The sequence below is a fragment of the Amblyomma maculatum genome, chromosome 1 (genome assembly GCF_055883805.1).
Source record: "Amblyomma maculatum isolate TAMU_Amacu chromosome 1, ASM5588380v1, whole genome shotgun sequence".
NCBI classification, from domain to species: Eukaryota; Metazoa; Arthropoda; class Arachnida; order Ixodida; family Ixodidae; genus Amblyomma; species Amblyomma maculatum.
Genome location: NC_139344.1, coordinates 499,212,870 through 499,238,349, shown reverse-complemented (window position 1 = coordinate 499,238,349; position 25,480 = coordinate 499,212,870). Strand labels below are relative to the sequence as shown.

General features: G+C 45.8%; 3 protein-coding genes across 6 annotated transcripts in view; all 3 read left to right on the top strand.

The window, feature by feature from the left end:
• Positions 1-1,909: 1,909 nt before the first annotated feature.
• Positions 1,910-15,620, top strand: LOC146210307 (uncharacterized). Of its 3 annotated transcripts, none has more exons than XM_084609184.1 (4): positions 1,910-2,048; positions 10,976-11,115; positions 11,926-12,054; positions 13,979-15,620. In XM_084609184.1, the coding sequence occupies exons 2-4, from the start codon at positions 10,984-10,986 to the stop codon at positions 14,051-14,053; spliced, it is 336 nt and encodes a 111-aa protein (XP_084465310.1). In that variant the 5' UTR covers positions 1,910-2,048; positions 10,976-10,983; the 3' UTR covers positions 14,054-15,620. The 3 variants fall into 3 exon arrangements, with proteins under 3 accessions (XP_084465310.1, XP_084465304.1, XP_084465296.1); XM_084609178.1 differs by lacking the exon at positions 1,910-2,048 and adding an exon at positions 3,794-3,912; XM_084609170.1 differs by lacking the exon at positions 1,910-2,048 and having other exon boundaries at positions 10,906-11,115.
• LOC146210308 (uncharacterized) lies at positions 4,491-7,424 on the top strand. The gene has a single exon (XM_084609129.1). It carries the CDS (start codon positions 5,064-5,066, stop codon positions 5,982-5,984), a length of 921 nt encoding a protein of 306 aa, XP_084465255.1. The 5' UTR covers positions 4,491-5,063; the 3' UTR covers positions 5,985-7,424.
• Positions 15,621-15,626: 6 nt separating the features above from the next.
• Positions 15,627-25,480, top strand: part of LOC146210302 (uncharacterized) — a 190,728-nt gene continuing 180,874 nt past the window's right edge. For both annotated transcript variants that reach the window (XM_084609140.1, XM_084609147.1), the window contains exons 1-2: positions 15,627-16,786; positions 18,492-18,788. In XM_084609140.1, the coding sequence (XP_084465266.1) occupies positions 16,165-16,656 (492 nt within the window). In that variant the 5' untranslated portion in view covers positions 15,627-16,164 and the 3' untranslated portion in view covers positions 16,657-16,786; positions 18,492-18,788. The remainder of the gene's footprint in view (positions 16,787-18,491; positions 18,789-25,480) is intronic.

Sequence of the window (25,480 nt, the reverse complement as noted above, 5' to 3'; positions counted from 1 at the left end):
TCATATCTATCACTATATCTACTAATGCCAGAGACCTATCGTAACTGTCACTATCCGCAACGAACACTATCACCTCACTATCCGGGCCTATTACTATAATTTACTATTATTATCTGATGCCGCCCCATTACCCATTGATATACTTCAATTTGCATTGACTTACGTTGTCAGATATTATCTCATAATATCTGACGAGACAACTATACATTGACTTTTAATTCTTATACGTTCTTGTTTTCTCATAAATGGAGGTTGGAAAAGAGCAAGCCACAGAAATAACTGACTACTATCAGAGCGAGGTTCATGTCTCTGTCGAGGAGGCTTCCTTTACTTCAGGACAGGTCGGTGAGAGAAAATTGATGGAACTGCGTTTGGCCTGTTTTTTTTTTTTCGAGTTCGTGTAATATTGGCGGCTCAAACTGGTCTTCAGTGAAATGTAGCTAGAACATAGAGCGATGATTTAATCACTCAGGCTAGGTGAAAAAAAAAAATTCTTGCATACAATTGAAATGAGTAATATGTTACAGTGTTAAGAATTGTTGCTCGCAAAATGTTCCTTTATTTTTACATCATAACTATATAATTATTGATTGTTTAAGTTTCGTAAATACAGAAAATTGATACAATGATTCCGGCTGATTTGACATCGATGGGATAACTTTTCTCGCAATAAATGAATACGCGGAATCGCGGTTTTAGAGCTCCAGCTTTCAAAGCGAAGATAACCTGCCAACGCCTAGTAGTCATGGTCAAAGTGATGCGTGTGTGATCGTATGAACACCTCCTGCACATTGGCCGTATCCCTGATAAAACGAACGCATATTTTTTAACCCACGCGTGCGTCGAAGCGTGGCAACACATTCAAGAATTGAAAAAAAAAAATATGCCGTACGACCTAACTAGTGCAGATTACCCGCAATACCTCTGGTTTACTTGCCAAAGAGTTTTTCAGGGCCAGCATTAATTGCTCCCGAGTAACCGACGCACACTACAAGTACAAGCTGGAAAGGCTAGCTCCTCTACAAGCCCGAATTTTGATTTTTAGTGAAGGAGGCCAGGGATCCTAGCATAATCGCGACAAATGCAATCGAGAGACTGTAATTTTCCAGTTATTTCTGACAGCAAAAAGCAAATTATAGCGACCTGTTTCTGACTGTACAGAAGTCGAAGCGTGTTAAATGATGGAGCCTTGGAGCCTCGCAGAATATTCAGCATGCTGCAGAGGACAACCTTATTTTTATACAATGAACATGCTGCCGCCGCAAAAATATTGAGGAGCAAGCAGGAATAGAAAACGCAGCGTCAGGTGACGCGTTATTACGGGGAGAAAGGCACCCGACGTCGCAAACAACTCTGTTGTATCTAGGAATAAACGTCTTTCGACTAATCTTGTGAATCCATTGACTCGTGCGCAAGCCGTCACGCTTGCCTTGAGATATCATGAATACCGCATAACCATCTTCAGGCCGCTTGCTGCAGTTGTACGCGCAACAGCACGACATAGAGCTTGCACGCTGCAATAAAAGCACAGCGCGCAATATTCGCTCGCCGAGACTAAGGGAAAAATGGCGCGAAGGAAAAAGAAAACACAAGGAAAACGCCGGACGCGCGTCGGTTTCCAATGGCAACGGCAGGGAGACCAATCGTCGCTCAGGAAATCGGGCGGAGAGCCGGCCTTCAGCGAAGGGGCGAGGAGGAGGCGAGGAGGTAGCGCGGCGGCGGCAAAGTTCAATCGTTGGCGTAACTTTCAAAGTATCAAGGGGTTTTATGCTGCATTAAAGCCCCTTGATACTTTATGCTGCATTTTCCGTGCGCGAGCGCGCCTCTGTGTCGTCTGCTATTTGTTCTCGTAGGCAAGCAGTCCCAAAATGATGGACAGCGATTACCCACAGGAGACCGTAATGAAAGAGCATTTGAAGGAGTTGAAGAAAAATGACGATACCGGCTTTCTTGAATCCGATGAGGATCTCGAAGAGTTCGAGAAGAAACTTGCATCTGCTCGCGTCCAGTTTGCACGGAATCATCGAAGACATTCAAGTCCGGAGCCTGTGAGTTTGCCCGTTTCATTCAGGATCGAGAATTTAAGATGATGTTTTTTCAGCTCCCTGTTTGTGTAGTATTGGCAATGAGGCGCACCGGCGGGTGCGCTATGTTCGCGCGTCTTGATAAATGGTTTCTATATTGTGGGGCTCCGCAGCCCCTTTAGGTGTTTTAAACCGCGCGCGCCTCTTTCTATTTGTATTGTTAGCACGGGCAGCGCGAGTAGGGAACCAAAGCTGGAGTTTGCTCCGCGACGCCAGCGCTCGGTTTCCAGCGGAGCGGAGAGGAACTACAAAACCTACGCGCATCCGCGCCCGCGCTGCGCGTGGCTGTCTGCGGAGTCTGCGCAGCCCGCTCTCTCGGGAGCGCGTGCTACGTTCAGCCGCGCGTGCACGCGGAGCGGGAGAAGGAGAGTGAGGACGAGGGGGGTTGGTGGCGCGTTCTCGCGCGCAAAGCCGGCGCTCTTTGCCAGTGGGATTTCTTAATTTTGCTTTTTTCTGTGCCCCGGCTGACATAGAGGCTGGCTGGAGGCATGTTTTTTATCGGTGCTTTTGAAAGCAAGAAATTATGATTAATTGATCGCCAGACATTGTTTTCAAAGAGCGCTTGTTGGCAGGCTCAGACATACATAAAAAAAAAGAACGCGAATTCGCTCCTTGGAGGCGGGAGGCAAACGACAGCTATCTTGAAGGACTTGAGCCGGCACCTCTTGATGCCTCTGTCCATGTTCACAGAATGAAGGGTCCAGCCTTCGAGTGCTCCTTCCTTTCCCTTTGTAACTGGTCACTTGAAAGGTGCCTATTCAGCTCTTTGGGGACAAACGTTTTAGGCAGTGCTGCCGGCGCCGTGGGGCCTGTTTTCGGCGCGTTTAGGATGCGTTCCCTACAAAGGCACAAAGCATGCCGCCTTACCCTTTGGTTCCTGCCGACACCGGCCAGGGGAAGTTCACTGCTGCGGCGCTGCCATCCGAAATCCATGACCTAGCTACCGTTAACGATGAGGGGTTTCTTAACGACCTGGGTCATTCCCCAGAAGCCGAGGCATGCCATTTTTGCGGCAGTTTCCTCTCCACGAGACGAACAGCGAGGAAATGTCTGACGACTTTCCATGGAGACGGGGACATCTCTCCACGGAAATCTTTGTCTTCTTAATTCCACTCTTACGCTGCGCAATTCCTAGATCAGTTATCTCCTATAGCGAACGCGCAGTTTTGAGCTCCCGAAGCAGGATCGCGTATGAGGATAGGATGATTGACGTAAAGTGATCGCATTAATGACGAATATCTGTTTCTTGAGGCCGATCCGGTTCCACGATGGCTGCTTCAGCACCGCCAGTTAGAGAAGTACGACACACGAACGGTACGAGATATCCCCCCCCCCCCCAAAAAAAAAAGAAAAAAAAAGAAAGGCCCACAACCATCCGGTTACCGTTTCCACGCAAGCTTCGCGAAAAAAGTGCGCCGTCATTATTTTCCTTCTAGTTCTTTTCTTTCTTCCTTCTTCCCCCCTCATTGTTAGAGCGCGACGGTGGCCACAATGCGGCCGGAGGAGGAGAGAAACAACCGAGCGCGCGCGCGCAAACACGTGCTGGAGAGCAGCGCGGAGCAGACGACAACATGCTTTTCTATGCGGCGGCTAGCAGACGACGCGGCCGGGCTGCGCGTAGATTTTGACGGGGTCTCCATGGAGGGCGCTGACGCACAGAGCGGCGCAGCGCCCCCTGGCCCAGGTTTTCTCCCCTTGGCTTTTATGCCCCGGCGGAAAGTTCGGTGCGGGGCAACCGGCGAGCGTCATGGGCCAGCAGGGTGTGCACGGACGATCACCGACACGACGATGGAAGCAGTGCCTGCAGGAACAGCCTAGGCGTATTCCTGTGAGTTGCTGCGAGGAGCAATCTTTCTTGTGTCGCCGTTAGCGCTTTGGCCCCATTGCTCGTTTTATTCGCTCCGCAGTGTGTTTGGTTTCGCCGCGGTAAGACACTGACATTCTTCCCGCTTTCCGTTGGTGTTCAATTGTCGCGCACATGAACAGCCTGCTCTCAGCGCAGTAGCGCCTCATGTTTCTTTGTTTTGCTTTTTTGTTTATCCGGAATAAACCGGTGTTTTTTAAGAGACTGGATTTGTCACTCGTCGGGCGAGACCATGGCTCGCGGACCCGTTTTTTTGAAGGCGAGGCCTTCAATATATAATGAGCATTCAAAAAAGTATCTAAATTTACGCGCTTTAGTGCATTGTAGAAAATTGGAAAGATTGGGATATATATGAAATTGCGTCGACGGATATTCAGAATATTCGCTTTTCAACACGTCTCACGTCTAGAGAAGAGCGCATTATCCCCATTAAGTATAATAATAATAATGTTTATTTTTCCATCACCATAGGTTAATGGAGGAGGTGGGAATAAAAGCGATTAACGCTTCACTAAGTTCCCACTCCCTTTACTGGACACTGGCAGCGGCAGCGGCACGGGAAAGGCACCATCTTAAGAAGTTTTTCTCTGCAATTGCAGATATGAAGTTTTGACATCGACTACAACCGTCTGCGTGCACGTGTGCTGGTTGCTGCGGAAGATAACGTCATCCAGGACTGCATCGCTACCGGCCAGCGGACACGCCCACCCATCGAACGAGACTATAAAGAAAGCCCAGAGACCTGCGGCTGTCACACTGGCAGCGGCAGCGGCACGGGAAAGGCACCATCTTAAGAAGTTTTTCTCTGCAATTGCAGATATGAAGTTTTGACATCGACTACAACCGTCTGCGTGCACGTGTGCTGGTTGCTGCGGAAGATAACGTCATCCAGGACTGCATCGCTACCGGCCAGCGGACACGCCCACCCATCGGACGAGACTATAAAGAAAGCCCAGAGACCTGCGGCTGTCACACTGGCAGCGGCAGCGGCACGGGAAAGGCACCATCTTAAGAAGTTTTTCTCTGCAATTGCAGGTTAGTTGCTGCTCTGTTAATATATCTTCCCGCTGTCTTCTTTTACTGCTGCTGCTGCTGCTGCTGCCAGAAGTGTCGCTATGCCCCTTGATGAACAGTGTGGGTCATGTGATATGCAACTCGAGGAACTTGATTCCAAAATCGACTGTAGTGACTGTAAATCTGTCTATCACACGGGAAAATGTGCAGGAATTTCGGATGCTACTATCAAGTCAAAAGGGGAGCAGTATCGCAGTGCGTGGCGTTGCTCAAATTGCAGGCGCTCGAAAGGTCGTGCTCCACAACTCGATAGATCCAGCATTGATACGGATGACCAAGATGTTCGTGCACTGCTGAAATCAATCAATGAAAAGCTGGAGTACCTTTTACCGCTAAAAGAAACAGTTGACAGCGTCGAAGACACAGTTCAGTACATGAGTGACCAGTACGATGAGCTTCTAACTCGGATAGAAAAGAACGAACGTGAAGTCAAGGAACTGAAACACAGGGTAGATAAGATTGAGAAGCAAGACGATGAAATAACGCAGCTGAAAAACGAAATGGACTGTTTGGAATGGAGAAGCCGAAAGCTCAACCTTGAATTCCATGGAATTAAAGCAATGAAGGATGAAAACCTGATTGATGAGATAAATAAGCTGGCAACTCTAAACAACCTGCCACAGCTTCAGGAAAGTGACATAGTGTCCATTCATCGCCTGCCCTCAAAGCAAGATAAGATACCTGGCATTATCTGTCGTTTCGCCAAACAATCAGCAAGAGACAAATGGTGGCAAAACAGGAAAACACTGTGCCAAGGAAATGACAGCATTTTTGTGTTAGAAAACCTGACAAAAAGGACACGTACTCTGCTTACCGAAACAAAGCTCTGGGCGAAGACAAATAACTACAAATACGTATGGCACAACAACAACAAGGTCTTGGTCCGGAAAGCTGATGGGCAAAACGCGGTGGTCATTTCCTGCTCTAGTGACCGCGACAAACTTAAACAACAGATCAGCTGAACACTAAGAACACTATGGCACCTACTCACTCGTATGTATTGCCACACACTTTCAACCATCACTTAGGTACAGCGTTTTCGAAGGCTTTCAAATGTTTTCACTTAAACATACGTTCTTTTACTCGCAAGGAACATGACTTACAACTCTTTTTTGAGCAAACAAAGCAATCCTTTGACGTCATTATGCTGACAGAGACTTGGTGTGTTGACGATGTGAACATCTTTCGGCTTCCATTGTACAATACTTTCTACCTGAATCGATCAACAGGTCGTGGTGGCGGAATATGCACCTTGGTTAAAAAGCCGTCTGCATGTGAAATATTGAACCAGTTTTCAGTAATAACTCATGACTATGAATTTTTATCAGTGATACAAAACAATACTGTTTTCGCTGTTTGCTATCGCCCGCCGAATGGTTCCGTTGCATCATTTTTGGAGTTCTTAGAAACTTTTCTCGTCTTTATAAATGAAAACAATTTCAATTTAATTTATGGCGGAGACATTAACATTAACATGATGAAGAATGATTCACCAAAACTTGGGTTAGATACTCTCTTGGAGATGAATGCGTGTTGGAATACTATCAGTCTTCCTACCAGAGTGACCGAGAATTCGTCATCTTTAATTGACGTATTTATTACGAATTTAAGTTCTGAAGTCATTAATGCTGGCGTCTTCGCATCGGATCTCAGTGATCACTTGCCGATATATTTATGTTTCAAGGGTCACGTACGAAACAAGGAAACAAAGACAAACCATTTCATTCAACTAATAACAGATCAGACTCTTTCTATTTTTCGTGAGAAGATAGCTCAGACATGTTGGGATACTGTATACGATCTTAAAGACGCAAATTTGGCTTACGAGGCTTTTTTCAGCCTATTGAAAGAAAGTTATGACATTAGCTTTCCTTTTAAGTGCATTAAACAAAAAAAGAAAATACGTAAACCATGGATTAGTGCAGAGCTATCTGCCAGAATACGGAGAAAGAATGCATTATACAGTGAATTTATAAAGACAAGAGACCCCGAAATATTTCAGGCTTTTAAAAAAATTAGGAATCGTTTAGACAAAGATATAAAAAAGGCCAGGCGAGAGTACTATACACTTTCTTTTAATTCACTGGTTCCACGTACGGCCACAATGTGGAAAAAACTGAACTCTTTGTTGAATTGCAATAATCCTGAGGAAAGGATACAGAGCTTAAAAATAAATGGTCTTGAGTTAGAGGGAAAAGCACTTGCCGACGCTTTTAACGAACACTTTGTTAAAATTGGAAGTAACAACGCACCAGACATTGATCTTGATGGTATTCCATACAACTCTAGCTCTATATTTTTGTATCCAGTAAATGAGGGAGAGATAATTAGCACAATTCACAGTCTAAATAATAGTACCGCTAAAGATATTGATGGTATCCAAATAAAACCCATCAAATATGTTGCTGGCCTTCTCTCTCCTTGTCTTACATATATCTTTAATATCTGTATAAGCGAAGGCACGTTTCCTCGAACGATGCAGATAGCGCGAGTCGCTGCGCTCTTTAAAAAAGGCGATAAAAACGACTTAGGAAACTATCGACCGTTATCAATCCTTCCCGTCTTTTCAAAAGTCTTCGAAAAAGTTATTTTAAAGCGACTATCCGAATTTGAGCAGAAACATTGCCTGCTGACTGATTGCCAGTATGGCTTCCGTAAGGGTTTAGGCACACAACTCGCACTGCTACAACAAAAAGAACACATACTAAATCAGTTTGAAGAAGGAAGACTTGTGTTAGGAATTTTTATTGACCTGTCAAAAGCATTTGACTCCATTAGTCATCAACTTTTAATTAAGAAACTCCAACACTATGGCTTTCGTGGTAAAGCCGCATCTCTTTTATGCTCCTACTTGGAATTTCGTAGACAAATAGTCGTCATAAACAACCACAGTTCTAACCCATTATCTATTTCAGCAGGCGTCCCACAGGGCAGTATATTAGGACCATTTTTATTTAATATGTACGTGAATGATATTGTGAATATTGATGCAACCGTGAAATTTATCATGTACGCGGATGATACCAGCATATTATTAACCGGTAAAACTAGTGACGACCTTGTTGATGCTGCTAATTTAACATTAATAAAACTAGACGAATGGACGCGTAAAAACAGCCTGACGATTAATGCAAACAAAACAAAAGCCGTATTTTTTCGAAGTAAAAACAAAAACCTAACAATACAAAAGTCTATCTACTTAAATGCCACTCCTCTCGAAATAACTTCCAGTATTAAGACATTAGGTGTTATCTTTCAGCAGAATATGTCATGGGATGTCCACGTGGACAGTATGCTTATTAAGCTGGCACAGGTAATTGGGCTAGTATACCGCAATCGCAATTTACTACCACCAAAAATCTTACTGTTAATTTATAATACCCTATTCTCCTCCCGACTCAATTATTGTCACTTAGTTTGGTCTACGACAACTTATGGAAATTTGCAGAAGCTTCACAAGTTGCAGAAAAGGTTTGTAAGAGTAATAGAAAATCTGCCGTTTTATTCACATACGTACCATCTCTTTCCCAAATACAAAATACAACATAATTCCTGTTACCAAGCTATTTGATTATATCCTTTGCAAGGCAATTAAGAATGAAAACGCCAGCAACAGTTCATTTCTACATCGTCTAGCCAGGTTACAACAAAACGCTACTACACGCCAGACACGTTACACGGAGCTCTGGAAAGTAAGGACGTTTCGCACAACATACGGCCTACAAACACTACAGAATAAACTACCCCGGTTACTAAATGATTTAAATCATAAACATATCCAACTTGAAAAGGTGACGTTCAAAACACTCCGCCGGTATTTCAACATGTACTAGGACACTTCGCTTGCCATTCCTGTTTACTCTGTCACATTGTTGTTTACCCTGACTGTACCGCTTGTCTGTATTCACTTTGATTTGAATTTTATTTGAAGCAAAAATGTGCTTAATTTATCTGTTACTTTCGCTAAACTCATTGCCATCGCACATGAATGTTCCATTGCTTTTGTAAGTGCTTTCTAGCTTCATTCTAACACATTTTCTGTATAATTTTATGTAGTTTTTATGAGTGATTGTAATTGCAGATGTTTTCATGTTTTGTTTCTATTTTCTTTTTGGATGAGACATGCCGTTTCATTGCGCCTATGATGCTGTCAAGTGTATAGGGGGGCCTCCGGCTTTGTCAAGCTGTCGCTTGTGACAGCTTTTACTGCGGGTCTCCCGCGCCATGTATTCATTTGGCGCAAATAAACCATTATTATTATTATTATTATTATTTATATATATAGCTTGCACATCCACGGAGTTTTTCTTTTTTTTTTTTATCAGTAGTAACTTTTTTAGGTATCCTATTGTATTTTACCAGATCAGTTTTCAAGCATCAGCTGATGCAGCGTATATGTATACAGCCCCAGATGAGAATGTGTGAAGAGTAAACTGAATGAACTTATTCAGATATGTGGCGCAAATAAACACAAACACAGGAGAAGATACACAGCACACGCGCATGCTGTGCTGCATGCGCGTGTGCTGTGTATCTTCTCCTGTGTTTGTGTTTATTTGCGCCACATATCTGAATACGATGATGCACCAACTTGCCCCTCAAGCCGTTATTTTGAATGAACTTAATTTCCTCCATCGGGATACAATATGATCGAGATGGAAGTTCAGGCAGCATATACAATTAAGTGATGTGTGCGCAGAATGTATCGCCTAGATGAACGTTAATTTCTCACGTTTGACATTCTCGGAACAAAACTTTGGCTGACCGAGAAAAAGGAAACGCTGTTAAGTAACACACACAAAAAAAAGGATAGTCGTTTATCTCGAAATCGGTGGATGCGGGTAAATGAAAATTAAATCAGATGCTTCTAATTTCATATCTAACCGCTGCTCCAGCCGCAAGAACAAAAATGTATTGTGCCTGTAATTCACGTTCACTATTCCCCACTCGATGATTTTTATTTTTAACATTCATTCTGTAACTGTCTTAGTGCATTATGACGTGATCCTGCTTTTTAATTGCAAAACGCATGTATGCGCCACACATATCCCAACGATCACGTTCCATAGCGAGAAGATCGACGTCGTATCAAAATTGCGCACATGTGCATGCGGTAGCCACTGCACAAACCTTTCACTGCTTCACGAGTTTCAGCAGCCTAGTCAGCTCTTGCTCTCGTATGGAATGGTGTTCGAGTATGGAACGTTCCCACGCTGATTCATCAAAAGGTCGCCGCAAACGGGCAGTTTTCAACAAGCACCCGGCGGAACCAAAGCTGTAGAAATCGGGCGTGCAACGATTCCCTTTGTTTACCGTCCCTGTCGGCGTGTTAGAGGACACAGGACGGTCAGGGATGCGTGGTGCAAAAGGAAACCGCAGAAGCCGCCTCGGGCGGTTCCCATAGCCAGAAACGGGAGAACAGTAGTGGGGAAGGGACCTCGCAGGAGATGGGCCAGCGGCTGCGGGTCACCGTCCGTGTGACCGACCCACTGCGAGGGCGGACGACGGCTTCAAAGGAGCCGCTTGAAAAGCCTAGCCTGGGAAAGAACAGGCACTCCTAAGATGCTACGTGCAATCCTCCCCCTAGTTGAGATAGAATCAATGGGGAGGGGGCTGAAGTTTTTCCTATCGATTGTGTCCAGTTGGTCGCTGTATGCCGCACAATAATAAAAAGGAATGTTGAGTTATTACACAAAGTGTGTATGAGTGACGAAAAAAGTAGTCATCCATTTATTGTGTGCCATCAGTTCATCTGTCAAACCATTTCCTTCTCAAGCAATATATATATATATTTAGAAAGAGATCTGTTTCGCATATAGTGCCACTTAGAGTACCCAAGTCAAAGTGCCTTGAACTGTAGCATTTTCAGCTGTTAATTGATGCTCTGTGTATAAAAAATAAGTTAATGTATTTTTTTTTTCATACTAATTAATGGTGTTATCTTTTCACACAGCCCAGCTCATGTTTTCCTCAAATCGAGGAGCAGTGCCAATCTCTCTCAACATGCCATTCTGCGTTGTCCGGCGAGTGAGCAAGGACTGCGTGCTGGGCATTGATCGCAACAAGAAGAGAAAATGTCCGAGCAGCAGCACGGTAAGGAAACTACACCTTAAATAATATATAAATTATGCACTTTTCTAGAACAGTTACAACTGCTACTCACAAAACAAGGGCACAATCTTTTTCCAGTAAGAATGACTGCCTAAAATATGAGTAAGATGTCACATTCCCATGGGAACTTCTGCACAACATTTTATTTTGTATTTGAAAGCCTCTTTCATCAGATGTGGATGTGGTTACCTCAATCAGCAGTTGCCGAACTAAACCTTCTGCATGCCAATTACCACCTGTCAGATGACGTCATCAGATTCTAGCTAGAGTCCACCAGGGTCATTGTGTTTTCCTGCTCTCTCTTGGTAAACATTTTTGCCAATAACAACCTCCATCTGTGCCATTTTTAACAATTCACTGACTAACATAGCTTGGAGCCAGCAGAAATGCTTTGTGCTTGAATAGGCTCCTTAAGTAAAACAAAAGTCTTAACTATATTAGTCCTCACTGTTATACAGTCTTTCACAATGCATTTAAACACACCCTCAGCATGCTATTATAAAATTGCAAGATAATTATAAAGTTGCTCAGACGCAGTTTGGCATTAATTCTGAACAACTGCTACTAACACTTCTTAGAAAATATATATACAGGCAGAAACCTAAATATGTCTTGAAGAGCTGCAGATCTACAGATGATGAACATCAGTGTAACATGGTATAAGTGGACATTTGTATTGACTAACAATAAAATTTATTGCTGGCAGATGCCTTCAATAATATTGTGACATCATATTGTGCCATTTTGACAGATGAAAGCAGCAAATATTATCACGAGTGATTATTCTTTCAGACGAGTTGCCCACCTGACTGGCCTCAAGATGTCTTTGGAAAGAAAAGGATGACGTTACAGGGAACAAAGAAAAAAGGATGCACTGCAAGCATGCACTTAAAGTGGCTTATTGTATATCCCGACTTCAAGGTAGGCCCGATTTTTCTGTTCCAGGACAAGGATTTAAATTTTAGCAATGTGTATGTGATGTGCAGGGCTTAATATCTGAGAAAGATAAGGAGGAAAAGTCTAAGCGAAGGTATAGCCATTAGCAAGAGTCAATGGTTGTCTCAAAGCAGCTAGAATACAGGCAACTGAGGATAAAAACTCGTGTTAGAAACACCTCTTGTAGCCTATATCACTTTGTGATTTAATAATGACAAAATGCTGTTTTCATTTATTCAAGCATGAAATTAAATACAATTTTCTCATGAAAATAGAACAAGTAAAACTGAAGCTAAAATCACCAGAATGGCAGGAAAATGTACAAGGTGAATTCAGGTTTATTACTTTTCCCTTCATAACTTTTTGTTCTGTCAGCATAATGGGAATGCTACTGACAAAGATGGAACTGTGGTGCCAGGCATTTAGAAAACGAAAGAGCCAGCAGCATGCCTAGGACCATCATAACTTTCTGTGCTGCACGACAGCTTTGCTACAATCAGCAGTTGTTACGGCAAGTTAGTGTCTAGCTCAAGATTCTGTCTCACAGCACTGATGAAAAATGTACATATGTGTCAAAGTATTATGAAGACAAATAAGAAAGCTGAGGCCGTTAAGTTCACATTTTGATGAGAACAGAGAAGCATACCCACACACCAGCTACATGAGAGTTGAAATCATGGCCTGCTCGAAAGAGTCAGACACAGAACCAAATATATTTAGAAGGGTGGATGATTGGACTTGTTATGTTAGTTCATGAAGCAAGAAAAAAAAATTGCAGTGCAAAAAAAAAAAAAAGCCAGTCAGGGAACTCCGTGCAAAAAAAAAAAAAGTTGCCATCGTCCCATAAGATCATTGACTGTCACATAATAAAAAAAAACATGGTGCAGCGATCTAGTGCTAGATTGGTTTTTCGGCTCCTAATAAGTTGAGTTATTTCGCAGAAGATGGCGGTTGGCTGCACAAAGAAGCATCGGGAAAAATTTGTTAACTACGTTGAAAATGCTGTGTATGCATGAAATATCTCTCTCCTGTGGCAATGTGTGGGGCAAACGGGCAGATGCCTAAATGATTAGCTGCGGTAGCATGGGCCAGACGTTAAGAACATGTGTGGGAAAGGTCTGTTGGCCACTGCCGCATTTGCAAAAGCATTCTTCCCCTTCTAAAAAAAAAATGCTTGCTTTTAAAAGTGCACGAAAACCGAAAACATGTTAAATAATTGAAGCGAAATAGACTGCACTTTTCAAAGGTGATTGTGTAAGTAGACCCGTGCTGTGCTGTTGCCGAAAGAGCTCTCGTATCTAGGAGGTACGCTTTGCTAGTGCATGTTCTGATCGTGCACTTACGATACGATGGTATAAAAACTGCCCTTCCAAAATAAATACTGCTGGAAGTTAGCACTGTGCGTGTTTTCTTTTCTGTCAGTGTTTTTTTTTGTGCTACGCTTTCTTCCTTGCAAATATATTTGTACCTCTGGCTTAATTTCTAGGAGTGTGAATTCCCTAGTAGTACAATTCACAGTAGCTATCTTACTTAGGTCTAGTACGCCAAGAGTTAAGCATGCAGCCGAAATATTGCAGAATACATAGCAAACTGTTTATAAAAATTTTGCACTACAGGAAAACAGGTTATATCAGTATAATACAATAAAATTTATTCTTGGTGATGTCATGGTAATTAAAATAATTCTCAGTGTTATGCAGTATTTAACCATAATGCCACCAATAATATTACATAAGCAAAGGAACCAAACTGTTATAATCACTGGAGGCTGGTTGATATAACTTAAAATGCTTCAATATCCATTGCTCTGATACCTACACATATTAATCTTTTCAAGAAACATATATATTTTGTAGACAATATACACATCTAATAATTGTCATTCTCTTTTGATCATTTTGCATTTCAGGTTGACATCGCTGATGGCACAGGAATAGAAAGGACATACAGAATGAAGGCTGACAAGATAAGACAGCACCCCTAGTCGCTGCCGCGGTCACTTCCGGATGCTGCTGGATTCTTTTGGCTGTTTTTGACCGTTTCAGCGACATCGGCAGAGGACGCTGGATGTCACCGTTTTTTGCGCGAATATGTCGAAGTGCGTCTATCGAAAAACGTCTGCAGCGTTAAAAAAAATGAGAAAGCAAGTTGTGGGCCGTACTCCTGCCTATTTATCGTGTTCCATACCGACCAGTGGAAATCGCCATTACTTAGCAAGGCAATGTCATCAACGAATCGCAGCTTAGTCAGGTATTCTCCATCTACCCACTGCCCCCATTCCAAGTCTCTGAATACTTCCTCTAAGCAAGCTTTGAACAGTACTTGGGAGATAGTGTCTCCTAGATCAGGGTGCCTTAGAACACGCAGCTAGAAAAACAAATATGACGCATGTGCTGTATGTGGCAACTCCAGTGAAACAATTGACCATATTACACTCGAATGTAATGGTATCCATCCGGAAGTTGATGTAGGCGCAGTCACTGTTCCTGAAGCTCTGGGGTTTGGAGATACCAGTGGCCGGGTGAATAAACCGGCGGTGGAGTGGTTTGGGCGCCCGTCTCGGCTGCGGGAGGTGGTCAGTTCGAAACCCGCCGCCGGACACCCACCGGTAAAATTGGGTACAAGCGTCCCCCGGCCCGGCGCCCGGCTCTTTTAGGGGTGTGCGTTTGGGAGAGGCTCTCTAACCATTAGTGAGAGACCGGAAAGCGTGGCGTGACATGGTCCATAGGGTCACGAAGAGTCGGACACGACTGAACGCCTGAACTGACTGACTGACTGGAAGCTAGCAAAAAACTACTGGAAGATTGGTGGCTTAAAAGCAGAGAAGTGACATAATGTTAGTAATGTAGAAACAAAAATTTCATAAATAGAATGATGGTGTAGTTAACCAATATAAAACAATAATTAAGATTTAGTGACAAAAATGAGCATGATAGCTGCTGCTACCACCCCGTTTCAAAGGGGACGCTCCTATATTCCATCCAGCCGCTCGCTTCGCGTCCTGGCCCGGGATTCCCCGGTCGTGACGCATCGCATGGCCAAGACAACAGCTGCCGACTTCTTGCTGAAGCCCAAGGATCCTCCACCCGCTCCCTCCAGGAGGACGAAATGTCAGGTTGCCCCTGGCCACATTCCGCCCGCGCTGCTCTAAAGCCTGCATGACAGAGAGGCCCGGGGACACCACGTCAACCTCCTGTGGCTTGCCCCCTCCGAACCAGCCGGTCTCTCCTCCGGACATCTCCCTGGAGGAGCCTGCTGCCCAGGAGTCCGGCCTCACAGGGCTTGAGTCCTCGTGCGGCTGGCACTCGTCTCACAGGGGCGTCCCGCCCGAGGGGTGGCTGTGGGCCCCCCTTAGGCTCTTTCAGTGCCTGGGGGGACTTCAGTGCCCCACTGGACGACCTGTCCCCCCTAACAATGCCCTGGATGGGTGACCCTCCCTGCACCTGTCGGGCCTTCCCAGGAGTCCCTGCTGCAGAGCCAGGACCTGTCCCAACTGTCTGGGGAGATCGAGTGGCAGGTGGGCCTTGCCAACAACCCCCCCCCCCAGAGCAGTCCCCGAGCAGGGTGGGCACTGCCCTCTTCCAGTGCCTTCCTTCCTGAGCCGCTCCAGGGTGGCTACCGCGGAGGACCAGGCCACTACACCTGCGGTCCTGGGAGTGAGGGTGAACCCCTCACAAAACATTGTGGCCGTTGATGCCGCCACTGAGAGGCCCTCATGGCCTCTCAGGAGATCCAGGCTCTTGCTGGGGTCGCAATGCGGGGCCATTCTGCCTCACTCTGAGAGGGGCACCGCCTAGGGGTACGTCCATGGAGTCCCAACGAACATCAGGGACGAGGACCTTCCTGCGGCCATGGAGGCGCCTGTTCCAGTCCTGGGTATCCACTGAGCTCGGGGAACTGCTCTCCGGGTGCGGTTCAGGCCCCCGTTTCCTCTAGCCTGGGTGGTAATCTTCCGCCTGCGCCTTCCAGTCCGGCCGGCTCTGCTACGGCCAATCCAGTGCGGTCGGTGCGGCCGCCTGGACCATGTGAAAGCCTCCTGCAAAGAGGCGCACCGATGCACACGCTGTGGCCGCCACCACCAGACCAGCGCATGCAATGCTGGAGTGCTTCGCTGCACCAACTGCGGGGGACCGCATCTGTCTTTCACCCTGCTGCCCCCGCTGGCAGGAGGAACATCAGGTGGCAGCGGCAATGGTGCCGTCCCTGGAGCCTGTCTGGGAGGGAGGTGAGGGCCAGCTTGCGGGAGAATCCTGGTGCCCACACATACTCCCGGGCCCTGCAGTCACCCCCCAGGTGACTGAGGACTGCCGTCTGGTTTCTCCCTCGACACCAGCGAATGGGACCCCGGGCATGCCACTCTCCCCTGCCACACTGAGCGGGAGGTTGGAGGAGCTGTCCTGGACCCGGTGCGCCATCTCCAGAAGTCTGCACAGCCGTCGGGGGCTTGCCACCTGCCGCACCACCATGGCTAGGGCCCTGCCAGAGGTCCCCTACCCATGGGTCCTGCAGAACTGCCGGCCCTCCGCCCTTGCAGGGCAGAACTCATCAGTCGACTACAGGCGGAACCCCACCTCCGGGACATCCTAGCCCTCCAGGAGGCATCGCAGGGAGTGCCACCTGCCGGGCTATCAGATCTCCCTGAGCCAGACGTGTGAGGCTGACCCCTGCCTGAGGCCCCTCCATCCCTCTTCGCCCGTTCATCCCTCCTCTAGGCTGAGTGAGTGATGCGGTAGGGGCCCCCATGGAGGCGGTCTGTGTCAGACTTAGAGGGGTGGATACGGCTGTCGCAAACGTATATGTCCGTCCTGTAGCTCGCAGGGTCACCACGTCCTTATCACAGCTGGCCAGCCTCATAGGCGGCAACTGTTTGCTCTGCTGCAACTTCAACGCGGTGCACCCGGAGTGGTGTTCCCGCAGGGCAAATCGCCATGGCTGCCCTCAGCAGAATTACTTGCAAATTAAAATCATTAGTTTTGGATTACCAAGTATTACGTCTCAGCCAAGGAAGACACACATGCAGGAAGCCAGGGAACGAACAGAAGTGGGCTTTATTCACCAACACATAAATGTACTGTTTGTTAGGATTATGCGCTCGCTCTGATTTGAGCAGGCGTTCCAGAAAGCGTTTGTTGCCTCCCTTACCTCATTCAGCCCAAGCTGCCCCCCTCCCCCTTTTCTGTCAAACTTTCTTTATTTTTACCTTTTCTCGATTCCTTTTTCTTTTTCTGGTGGAACACCTGTTATGAAAACAAAATTTTTGGACAGTTCATTAACGTGATCTATGTATTTCGATGGCTAAAGCCTGAATCGATACCTCAAATTAATAGCGCCAGCCAGAAGTCGCCACTATGACTCCGCCCTAGGTTGTCGATTTTAAAACAGTGCAGAAAAAAACAACGCAGGCAGAACAAGCACAACACCTGGATCGAGCTTGTTGTACTTTTTCCGTGCTCATTATTTCCTGCTGCTTTAATATAGATAACGAAAACCAACTTGCCCAGCTTCCTTTTCTCCTAGGTTATACCTAGGTCCATGGGGGTCACAAACCGCTATCATTACAAGCGACTGATGCAGTCTAAAATCACATACACAAAGAGGCTTAACAGTAAAAATAAGTTTAGTTGCATTTCCACGCAACTTCACTTTTTCTTCAAGACAATTCCACGCTTGAACAATGCACAAATATTGCCTGACTGACCTTGGCACAAACGGGAAATGCAAAGGTGTCCGCGTGCTGTGCGATATATCACACATAGGGTATATACATCTTCAGCCTTGGGGAATGTGCTTGGTTCGACCTTGATCTGATATCAGTCATTTGGTGGAAGCATGAACGAAATATTGTTCCAGATGCAGTGGCGGAGGTTTCAACCTAAAATAAAATTTAAGTGAAGTTCTGTGTACCTGAAAGGCGCAGCAGGAAACATTTTCCTTCAACTTTCTTTCGGCGTGCGACAGCCTTCTTGTTATGTGCCAATGAAAACAAATTTTTGAACATACTGCTTTAATCGTCAGTCACTGGTTATAAACATTTGGCTGAGGTCTGTACATCCATTGAAGCACGTCATATCTGATGAGGAAAACAATAGAAAACTACTGTGAATTTTCAGCTTTCATTATGTATAGAACAGGAAAGAAAACTCAGTACTAAGAAGGTGGAGCAGTAGAACACACCCTAGGTTTTTTTTTTTTTTTCTGAAATCGTTTGAACCGGTTCGGGGAGGGTCGAACTGGCTTGAACAAGAACGGAATGCGTCTCCAGAGCTGAAACCAAACCCGTACCCGAAAGGCGCGAACGATAACCCCAAAAAATCTGGTTCGACATTTTGCTTTCAAATACTCATAAGAATGTGACCAGTGGTTATAAACACGTGTGTGTGGCGTACGCATCGGCTGACAAACCACCTTTCTTTGTGCTTCAGGTCCTTCTTTCATTCCTGGCATACTCGTACGGCGTTGTCTAGCGCGGCACCGTCATTGGGGACCTTCATACTGAGGCCTGCCAACTTTGGCAGCGTGCAAACGCTACACAAGGGTCGGAAGCCATCGGAGAGCCACCAATCATTGAAATGCATCCAGTCTTCATGCCATCACCATGGTCATCGACATCAACAGTAGCGCCAGCTATAAATGTCCGGCAACATCGGAGCTGCTCCAGTGGGCACGGGTGCAGCCTGGCGTACGCATCGGCTGGCAAACCACCTTTCTTCGTGCTTCAGGTGTGTAATTGCATTTCCTTGTACGCAAAAAGGTGTGATAATCGTTTTTTACAGCTGTGCCCACGGGTTTTAGTATGCATTGTAAACGAGTGTTTTCACAATGGTGTACTTTTGTTGCGGGCGGGAGATGTAGAGGAAAATCCTGGTCCTCCCGGTCCCGAAACCTGCCCTCATACCGCTCGCAACAAACAGTCCGACCCCATACGTTCGACTGAGCAAGACGAGACAGTAGACAGAGCCGCCACTGTAACATGATTAACGCAAACGAATCACAACCTCGAAATTCTATGCCTACTTCGCGATCTGCAACTTGAGACTACCACAGTTCAGGCGAGTAATGAGGTAATTAAGAAGGGCATGAATGAAATGCGGCTTGGACAACACAACATTGAAGCCTCACTTGCAAATATTGGCAGCAGGCTAGAGGCTGGGAAAACTAGGTTCAAAACGCTTGAAAGCCATAAACAGGACCCTACCCGTTCTATCGACGAACTTCGCAAACAAAACCAGTTGTTGCATGCTCGTATCGACGAGCTGGAAAATAGGAGCCGGCGCGATAACATAATCTTGCATGGAATACCAGACGGCATAGAAACGGGGGGGGGGGGAAACTGAAGACAAAGTTTCGAATCAAAGTTGCTGGCAACCTGTATTGATCACCATTTGTCGTCGACTGACATCGACCGAGCTCATAGATTAGGTCAGTATTCACTCTTGCGCTGTCGTCCTGTCATAGTTAAATTCGCTAGTTATAAAACTAAAGAAAAACTTTTCAGTCTGCCTCAAAACTAAAAGAAAAGGATAGAGTAAAAGCTTGTTAATTCGACATCGACGGGACCGTGAAAAATTTTCGAATTATCGAATAAAAAAAAAAAACGAAATGAGCCCCTGGTGACATACCTTTATTGATAAAGAAGTTAGTTATCACCGTCTGTTTTTTCGGGCGAATTTGATCGGCGACAATAGTGCTAATCGCTGCAGGATGCTCCATGGCATGCGCACCATCGGTAATCTGTTCGCAGAATTCTTCCAGAACGGACAGCGCTTCTGCGGCTTCTTTAACCATGCGCTTCGGCGGTGGGGAAGCTGGTCACAATGATCTTCTGATGAATCGTTGTTGCCGGTGTTTTTAACTTCCTGAATTATGTCGTCCTCAGTCAGCTGTCTGGCGACTGCGACGCCATCATCGATTGTGATGTAATCAGCAAGCCGCCGTCCGCAGTCTTTTCCTTTTAGCATTGAAGCTTTCACTGTGGAACGCCTCCAAGATGCTGTTTTCATTTTTGACATACGTGGCCAAGGTTGTCCTCTTCACTCCATACTTGTTCATCACGTCTTGGCGTGAAACGCCGTCCTTGATCGCCTTCAATAATTGTACTTTTGTGGCCAGGTCCTTCGCTTCATACTTCGGCCGCTTTGCTCACGCTCACCTCGCGCTCACGTCGAATTAACCGATTTGCCGAACTAACGGGGGTCGAATTAACGAGCTTTCATTGTATTAGTGTGACAGAAGACTTCAGCCACTCGTCTTGCTCAGTAAAAACTAACCGGCTTCGCTAAACTACAGCCAGCATCCCTACGTTACCGACTCAGGTTTCATTTCAAACAAATGCTACATGTATAATCCTGTTGCTGACATATACGAAGTCATCTCTACCAGTCCGCAACTTCAGATTAACAATTCGACACCGCCAGGCCCTGCACTAACAACCGAAGTATCATCTGATTACGGAATCCAGAGAGGAAGTGGCCACACGCAACAATCAACGCATGCATCTGTCGTATTCACTAACATTACAAGCATTGTCAAAAAGTGCACAGAACTTTCCTCTCTTATCGATTCATGCTCCGCTGATATTATTATGTTGACTGAAACATTTCTGCGTGGGAACATCAGAGACAGTGAAATCCTCGACTCAGCTAACCAATTTCATTTTTCAGATTTTATAGAGAGGAAAGGCAAGGCGGAGGTGTTCTCATAGCTATCAAAAAACATTTGGAATCATTCGCGCTCAATATTACGACAAACATAGGAGTCATTTGGGTGTCAGTGAACCTGGTTCACTGCCCCTGTGTTTTTATTGGGTGATTTCAGTTACCCTGGTATTAACTGGACCTCAACTGCATAGTTTTCCTCCCGAACGTGCTGCGAATTTCTTGATGTGTGTTCGTCATTGAGCTTTACCCAGATTGTTACTAAACCTACCCGGATCACAGAAACAACAGCTAACATATTAGACCTGATTTTGTCCACATATGTCCCGAACTGTTCTCAGCTGACCTACTTGCCAAACTTAAATGATCACATTGTATTAAACTTTAGCACCACTATCCCTGTGAAAAAAAAACGCGAGACAATAAAACTACCGTGCAACTACAGTCGAACCTCGATATATCGAACAGCGTGGTGATTGCAAAATAGTTCGATATAGCCGGAATTCGATATACAAAATCACGTAGAAAACGCGTCAAAAACTAGTACAAATCGATCAATGAACCAATCGTGGCACAGTGGCGCAATAAATACTCACTTGAAGTTTCAAACAAAGTATTTATTCCTTTGGCTTAAAGTACTGTAGCAGCGTAGCTTGCTTCAAATTGGCAACCGCGTGCTTAACCATGGCGTCCTCAACATAGTCTAAACGGCCCACAAGCGATAGTCCAGCGCCTTCTATTGCGCCGCAGTAGCGGCGTACAAGGTCCAAAGCAGCTACAGCCTCAGTTGCAGTCGGGAGCAAGGCAGCGCTTACGGGATCAACCTAGGCAGCGTCTTCGTTTGGCCGCTCAGCAGTTACTTCCGCCGCAATCTCTACATCTGTCAACTCCGCCACTGTTCCGGTGCTGTCATCACCGCCAACGAAGTCATCAATGCACATGCTGTGTGGCTCAGCACCGACAAAGTGCTCCAACTGGCTCCAGGTTTCTTCGAGCTGGCATTCTTCCTCTGTGCCGTCGTCCAACGCTGATTCTTCAGTTGCTTGCTCGGAAGCTTCTTCAGTGCGGCTTACAAAACCCGCATGCCGAAAGCAGTGAACTACTGTCGATTGCTTGACGCTGTCCCATGAGGCTTTCAGCATTTGAATGGCACCCAAAAGGTCTATCTTTAGCTCTTGGCCCATCCGCAGCTTGAGAAGCAAAATGTCAATCAGCGGACGTTTATAAATGGATTTGAAAGCGCGAATAATGCCCTGGTCCAATGGTTGCAGCTTCGACGTCGTGTTCGGCGGCAAAAACTTAATTTCAATATTGCTCAGCTGGACATCAGTGTGGTGTGCTGTGCAATTGTCAGCGATGAGGCAAACCGTCCGGCCTTGACGCGCCAGCTCCGAGTCCCATGCCTTCAACCATTTTTGGAATATCTCCCGAGTCATCCACGATTTCTTGTTCCATGCGTATGTCACCGGAACACTGGGGCAGTTGCGCATGCATCTCGGGGTTTGAAACTTGCCTATGACAAGTGGCCGCAGCTTCGTGCTGCCGTCCATATTCGCAGCCAACAGAACTGTAATATGAGCCTTGCCTTGCTTGCGGCCGTGGCACTTGTCTCCGCACGTGTCGAGCGTTTGTCGCGGAAGCATTTGCCAGAACAGGCCCGTCTCGTCAGCATTGAATATGTGATTGGGCTCATACTTGACGAGAATCTTAGGCCACTCTTCTTCAAGCCACTTCTTGATCTCGCCTTCATTGGCGTCCTCACTTTCCCCCGAGACTGTCTTCCCGACAATGTTAAAGCGGGCCTTAAAACGTTGCAGCCAACCGCTGCTGGCATTGAAGTTCTCGGCACCGAGAATGAACGCAAAGTTCTTGGCCTTCTGTTGTATCATCGGTCCCGATACAGGAATATTCCGGGCCCTTGCGTCGATGAACCATTTCTGCAGCGCCTTCTCAACGTCTTCAAAGGCAGCTTTGTGCACCCGCCGCGCGCCTGAATGCTGGTTTTGTTCCGCCTTGGCCTTTATGTCACTCTTGTTTTTCAGCAGAGTGCTCAAAGTGCTCCTCGGTATGCTGAAAGCTTCGGCGACGCTTGACTTTTTTTCACCATTTTCAACGCGGCGGATCACTTCCAATTTCGCAGCAAATGTCAGGGTCGTCCGCTTCTTCGCGTTTGCAGCCATCACAACACCGACCACGCCATGACAGGCCTAGGCCACACACGATAACGACTGGCGCAGCACAAGTGGCAGCGCCGAGGCGCGGTTAGTCGTTGCCAAACTAAATCAGGCTAGCCACCCTAGCCCGGCCAAGCCGCCGCTACGTTCAAGTGGCGCCCTCGGCGCGACCGATGTATGCAGTGATCGTGCGCAGCAGTCGGGAACGCCCATCGCGCTGCCGCTATCTTCGAGGGCGTTGAGGGAAAGCTCGCCTCCTGTCAACAGAGTGCACATGGTTTGGGGTGGCGGAGTTCGATTTATCCATTTGGCAACCGACGCCGTTCGAAATAAAAAATTAAAAATGCATGCGATTTTCTGCGTGATATAGAAAGTGTTCGATATAATTCGATATATCCGTGTTCGATATATCGAGGTTCGACTGTATAAGCGGGCAGATTTCGACCAAATTAATATGCACTTGCATTCTTTCTTAACATCATTCTTAGATACTTTTCAAGAGCGCTCTGTTGAGGCAAACTGGGATTTATTCAAAACCAAGGTTGAGGATCTTACTAGTCGCTTTATTCTGACTCGAACCATATCATATAACCCGGATGCGCCATGGTATAAATTGGACATAAGACGACTTTCAAACAGAAAAAAACGATTTTATCGTACGGGTTAATCATCTCATAATCAGAACCGCTGGGAATTGTATCGTAAAGCAAACGATGAATATATTTCCGCTGTAAGGAAAGCTAAAAAATATTTAGCTGCGAACACACTACCTACTGGATTAATGCAGAATCCCCCAAAATTTTGGAAGATTATTAACCCCAGGGAAACTGCGCGTATTACATTAACAGACTTAGGTGATGAACCAGTACCTGATAATAAATGCACGAGTGTCCTTAATGATGTGTTTTCGAATTGCTTTTCTACTTCTTCCGTCGTTGAGCTTCCTATTTTTCGTGGTTACAAATATTTGCCAATGTATCCCGTGGTGGTCCACTCTGATGGTGTTGCTAAAATTATTGACAGCCTTAAAGTATTTTCAGCAGCCGGCATCGATAACATTAATGCAAAGTTTTTGAAAAGCACCAAAATGTATTCATCAATTATTTTAGCTAAAATATTCAGCAGTCATTGGAAAGTTGCGAATTACCGTCAGACTGGAAGATAGGAATTACCGGATTCCTTCGGTGCACACGCAGTGGCATTAGTGGGGCCAAGTAGGGCTAATGCGCGTGTGCAGCCGCCACTCTCTACTTCTCTGTGCGTAAATAGTAAGCCTCAAAGCCGTGGATTCATGTTGCAAGGCCAGGGGTCTGTTTTTTTATTATTATTATTATTATTTTGCAATGCACCGTAAACGCTTTCGCAGACATTTAGTGCATGTGGTGGTTTGACGGAATGAAGCGCGTGTCTGTATGGGACTGTCGTGCAGAACAGAGTACTGATATCCAGCGCGGCACACACACATCGCAGCTGTTTTTAGACTGCTGCAATGAAAACAAATCGAACGTATTTATTAGCACAATGACAGCCTCCCTTTACGAGTGCACATGGTTATCCCCGATTAGTCATCGCGGTGAAATTCCGAGCTTTTCGGGTGTTTCCTGCGCCTCATTCCAGTTTTGTACCGAAAAAAGAAAATTGTAAATAAACGTCGCGTTTGGTTTCGACATAGCACATCATTCTCTTCACACCCTCGAACACGTCAGTTGGCTTGAGTAAAGTAAGTAGAGGAGGCTCAGAATTTTTGCCTCCAATGGGCAGAAAGTCGATTGACACCATCGAAATGAAATATGCGACAATATGTGGAGTGGAAATTGCAAGGCAGTCTGATTCGGCGTGCAGTTTTGACGTCGAGGCCACCAGCGGCATTTTTCTTTTTTTACTGAAAGCATTTCCGATAACAAACATGCAAAGCAGTAAAAGGAAATAAAACCAAAGACTAACGCTAGTTGTAATCCTTACTGCTTAGCATCAAGGAGCCATGTGGTCTTTATAAATATAAAGATTCAGAAATGAAAGCAATTCCAAGCAAACACGCAGAAGACACGCAGCAAGTTCTACCAAGGCAGCAGTTGTTGCTTCCCTCAGCAGATAGGAGCGTGAGTCTTGCATGAAGGCACATTCACGAGCTGGGCTGAACCTGTTCATGTAATGCCATTAAGGCTATGCGCAAAAAAGACGACACAAAAACACAGAGGCAACGACAGGACGAGCGCAAACTAACAACTAGTTTATTAAGAAGTTTAACCTCTAAATATACAACATATAAGCGCATGCGCAGCGGAAAAAACCACAACATGCCTGATAAACGCGAACCACCGTCATACCCTCCAAAACAGAATTCAACAAGGCAGACTCGCTTTGGTATAAGGCGATAGACGTAGTATCACTGACACAATTGTGCGCTTTGTTTATCAAAAACGACTCAAATATTTCGCGCGCCACTGCGTTGCTGCCACGGCCAAGTATCTTAATCTCATTTAGTCGCGGCCGGCACTTGCAATCTCGACAATGTTCGGTTAAGTTTGTAGTACATTCCTTATCCCCTAACGTGTGCACATGCTCCCCTGCTCGATCATTAAC